This window comes from Triticum aestivum, chromosome 6A, assembly GCF_018294505.1.
Source record: "Triticum aestivum cultivar Chinese Spring chromosome 6A, IWGSC CS RefSeq v2.1, whole genome shotgun sequence".
NCBI lineage: Eukaryota > Viridiplantae > Streptophyta > Magnoliopsida > Poales > Poaceae > Triticum > Triticum aestivum.
Genome location: NC_057809.1, coordinates 521,924,251 through 521,929,146, shown reverse-complemented (window position 1 = coordinate 521,929,146; position 4,896 = coordinate 521,924,251). Strand labels below are relative to the sequence as shown.

At 44.8% G+C, this 4,896-nt stretch overlaps 1 protein-coding gene across 1 annotated transcript; it reads left to right on the top strand.

Moving 5' to 3' along the window:
• The first annotated feature begins 235 nt into the window (after positions 1–235).
• On the top strand, positions 236–1,030 carry LOC123130886 (nuclear transcription factor Y subunit B-1-like). The gene is made up of 2 exons (XM_044550675.1): positions 236–324; positions 413–1,030. Exons 1-2 carry the CDS (start codon positions 300–302, stop codon positions 877–879), a joined length of 492 nt encoding a protein of 163 aa, XP_044406610.1. The 5' UTR covers positions 236–299; the 3' UTR covers positions 880–1,030.
• Positions 1,031–4,896: the final 3,866 nt, after the last annotated feature.

Genomic DNA, 4,896 nt, shown 5'->3' with positions numbered 1-4,896 from the left:
GCGACCCTGCCCGCAGGTGAGAAGCGAACAAAGGAGCACACCGGCGCGGGGGTGTCGAGTCTAAAGCCCGCCGGTAACGCCTGCATGGCTCGCCGGAGCTGCAATGTGGCGGCCTCAACTCGTTCTCCTCGCGCCACGGCGGCACCATGCACCTTGGAATGGCACGTGCGTCCAGGCTGGCGCAGCCCAGCCCGCGGACGCCTATAAATGCAGGTGCCCAGGCCACAAGCCGCTTCCATCCCATCACGACGCACACACACTGAGTAAGTGAGTAAGTAAAGTGAGTAACAGGTTGGACGATGGGAGGAAGCAGCAAGAAACGTGGTATGGAACTGCTCCGGGAGATTACGTCACGTTCAAAACCAGAGTTACTAGCTGTTCATGGTAGTTTTGTCACTGGTTTGCGTTTCAGGTGGGCAGCGCGGCGAGGGCGACGCGGAGAACCCGGCGGCGGAGGGGGGCAGCGCGCTGCCGATGGCCAACGTCGTGCGCCTGATGAGGCGGGTGCTGCCGTCGAACGTCAAGATCGCCGAGACCGCGAAGCAGCTCACCCACGACTGCGCGGTCGAGTTCGTCGGCTTCGTCGGCGGCGAGGCGTCCGAGCGGGCCAGGTCGGAGCACCGCCGCACCGTCGCGCCGGAGGACTTCACCTGGTCCTGCCAGAGCCTCGGGCTCGACAGCTACGTCCAGCCCATGCAGACCTACCTCCAAGGCTACCGCGAGTACGACATCGCCCGTGGCAGGAGCAGCCGCGGGGCGCGCCCTCCTGCGCCGCCGGCGATAGCATCGTTCCTGCCGCCTGGACAGCCAGTGACGGTCACCGAAGAGGAGCTGGAGTTCCTGCGGTCGGTGGTCCCTCCGCCGCCGGAAGGATATTAGCGGTGCCGGTGCGGCTGGCAAACTCGTCGGGCGCAGGCGCAGGCGCTGCTATAAATGTACACATAAGGTGTACGCCAATATGTAGCGTTGCTTTGCTTGAAGAAAATCCCGATGTATCCATAAGGCAATAATAATATCTTTAGAGCTGTCCCTTCAGTGTGCGAATGTCTTCAAAAAGATATAATCGATCACCCACGGTATATCCATAGAAATATATGCCTGATAAGAACTAGAAACAAGGCAAAACTAAATATACATTGTATTTAAAAGTTTCTAAAAAGTTCTTGAAGTATATTTGGGAGGTGATATTCTACAGACATGTGCAAAAACTAAAGTGCACAATCAAAATCCTTTGGGAGGTTTAAGAAAGAAAATCCAAGCAATGAAGAGTGACAGGCGGTGCATCACTATTAATGTAAAAAAATCTTAGCTCTCAAAGATATTGTAGTTTGAACCTCAAATTCAAAATTTTATAGCACATGACCTTTCTGCCATATCGTATTTTTTCAAGAGAATTCTTTGGAAAGCACTAAACTGTGGTTTCTATGAAATTTTCATTGCAACTTAGTTTTCATCAAATACTTTCTTCGGTTATAGGAATGTCTATGAACGATAGGTGAGAGAGGATCCTCCCATGGCGACATGTGTCACACGTGATGCAGTGGGCGTTTATTCGTTTATTTATGGTTTTCTATTTTTATTGTTTTCTTTCGTCTTTTCCGCTTAGTTGTGAGTAGATTTTTTTTAGCATCTTATAAAATGAAATCAAATTATTCTATTTTCAAAATGGTTAAATTTTAGGTAAAGTACACATCAATGACAACATGTGTTGTTGCGATTCGCTGCCGATTGGAGTAGGTCAAAACATTCGAGGGCAAGGCAGGGAGGGTGTGACGACATATGATGGATCACATATTTGGATGAACGCATTTTGGTGGACGTGACGGAACTGAAGCAACGGGTATGCGGCCCAGGTGGTACCCACGTGCCTAAAGAAGAATAGGTGGACATATTGTCTCTTACCTTGCATTGGGCAATTTGTCTAATGGTGTATGTGTTTTTTGTGGATGAGGCCACCTAATCAAGATGTGTTTGATGGTTGGGAGACAGAAAAAGGTGAGTGGTGCAATAGCCAGTATCTCCATGGTAGAAATGTTTAACGCAAAACCTTTAAAGTATTCGAGGACAAGGTAAATATTTTGAACATTGATGTCTTTACGCCTAGACCACCTGCTTTTGAGGGTTCAAACCTTATTGACGGAACAAGAGATGTGTCACATATTGTGTTCTTCTGAAGTCTAGTTTGGTAGGTACCGTAGGGCTTGCTTTATGACATTAATTCAATATGTCTATGGTGCACACAAAGTTTCCAGGTATAAACATGTCAAGAGTAATCCAATCTGATCACCGTGAAGAAGCAAGAGATTAGTGGTTTCGGTATATTCTTGAGAGTCTTGCTTTGGCCGGCCACTCCGACTTATAGCTTGGAAAGGCAGCCTGTCTCGAGTATTCCTATTTATAACTCTTAGGTTGCAATCTAACCGGTCCACAAACTTAAATCTGTAAACTATTTCTTTTGCTACTTCTCACTTTCTTTACAAACTTGATATTCGTTTTGGTTACATTTTAATAGCATTTTGATAACATTTCTAGCTTATTGTTTTTAAGTTATTCAAATACAAATTCAAACACAAGAAATGGTCTGAATGAATCAAATAGTCTAAACAAAAAATGCCCTGGATGACAATTGAAGAAAGAGTTATTCCCCAACAAGTTGTCACTCATGCTCGATGACGTCTTCATGTAGTGGCACATGAGATTGCCGATGTGGGAGCTAGCGATGCATTTCAAGAAACATATAAATGGTATTGCCACTATGTGTGAGGAGTGACGAGATCTTTAAAGACATCAAAATACATGTTCAATGTTTGGCCTCTTCCATGACACCAGCCAAACACTGCTTGCCCAATGCTGAGAAGAGGAGTCTCATCCCCCGCTTGCCCAGCGTGCTCTTTTGGGTCGGCCCGTGTGCGGGCGAGACACCCTTGTTTTTCTCATTTTGTTTTTTTTCCCATTTCTTTTTTTTCAAATAATTCAGGATTTCAACAATTCATAGACCCTATCTCACCTTATTTGTTCTTGTTAGCAGCTGAAGGTTTGTCATGCCTCTTGAAGAGGAGCAGGGGGGCATCAGAAAATTTGTCAGCCATCCTTGTGGCGCCTACAACACCCCTAGTCAATCATCTTTTATTTGCAGACGACAACTTGCTATTTGCTAGAGCAAATGTGGAGGGAGCGACTAAGATGGTTCAAGTACTTAATGCTTATTGAAATGCATCTGGACAGCGGGTGAACTATGACAAGTGTTCAAATCATTTTAGCAAAGGTTGCCCTAACAATATGCGAGCTTCTATGAAAAGTGTGTTGCATGTATCAGATGAATATCTCTTAGAGAAATACTTGGGAATGCCAACTGATGTGGGGAAGCCCAAGAATGGTGCTTTCAAATATTTGAAGGATAGTGTTTGGGGTAAGATCCAGGGATGTATGGAGCTCCTGTTATCAGCGGGGGGCAAAGAGATCTTGATTAAGTCATTCATACAGGTTGTACCTACTGAATCCATGTCTTGTTTTAAACTGCCAAGGGGTTTATGTGAGCATCTGAATTTACCTATAAGGAGGTTCTAGTGAGGAAGCAAGGAAGGAAAACGAAAGCCACACTGGGTTTCTTGGGATACATTAACTATGCTGAAGCATATGGGCGGTTTGGGCTTTAAAGATATGGAGTTTTTAAATCTTTCTCTGCTTGCTAAGAAGGCGTGGCGATTGTTCGAGGAACCTAATTCATTGAGTGCAAGAATTATGAGGGTTGTCTACTACCCAGAAGGAGATATCATATCAGCAGAACTTGGCATGAGGCTTGTAGCGATCCGACCTCAGATGGTCAAATCTCTGTGCATAAGTGTCATCCCTAGATCGGTAATGCTGACACACACAGTACTTCGAAGGATTTATAATAGAGTAGCAATCACACACTTATTACATCGATGTCTCACAAGAGAACTTATTACAATAATATATCTTAAGGCCATCTAAATAAGATAACAGCGAAAGGCTTGGAAGATAAAGTGAGTCCATCAACTCCAACGGCATAGCTGAGTGCACGACAAATGACCTAGCGCACCTTACTCTTCGTCTGAAAAGTCTGCAACGTGATATGTTGCAGCCCGAAACGGGTCAGCACATGGAATATGCTGGCAAGATAACACAATAGAGCAATGAACAAGTAAATTCTATCACTACATGCATATATGGTTGGTGGAGGCTCTATGGTTATCATGTTTTTGCGAAAAGCCAATTTTTTCCTACAACAAAGGAATATATTTTGTTTAACTATCATGGTAGTTGATAAACATTGAGAATGGTAACCCCATCTCAATCCCAATTAAACAGTAGTTAACAACCCAACAAATTAATTTAGAGTGATGAGATCAACATGATAATTCAATAACCAGATACACAAGATGTCCATAACCGGGGACACGGCTAACCATGATTAGTTTGTACACTCTGCAGAGGTTTGCGCACTTTTCCCCACAAGACTTGATCTCCTCCGTTGGATTTCTCGCACTACATGGTGTTTGAGAAACGGATGACCGAGACACAGTCTTTCAGAAGCATTAACTCTTTACTCTGGATAGACAGTTACACCTACTTTCCCCTACATCTGCTAGCCTCTCACTGAAAGAGGTCATACAACATACTCAACTATGCTAGAACCCATAATAGCTTGTGGCTGCACACGGAAGTTTCTAGCATGAATAATCTTATGATCCCTTTGAGCCTAGGTGGCGAACCAAAGGACGACACTGGTATATCCCCAGGTGCCCGCAACCAATCCACCCAGATGTGTATTTAAGTAGCCACCTTAAGTTAACCATTAATTAACAATCTCACATCTGTCATGGATCACCCAAACCAAACCACGTCTACGAGCATAGCATGGTGAAAGGATCG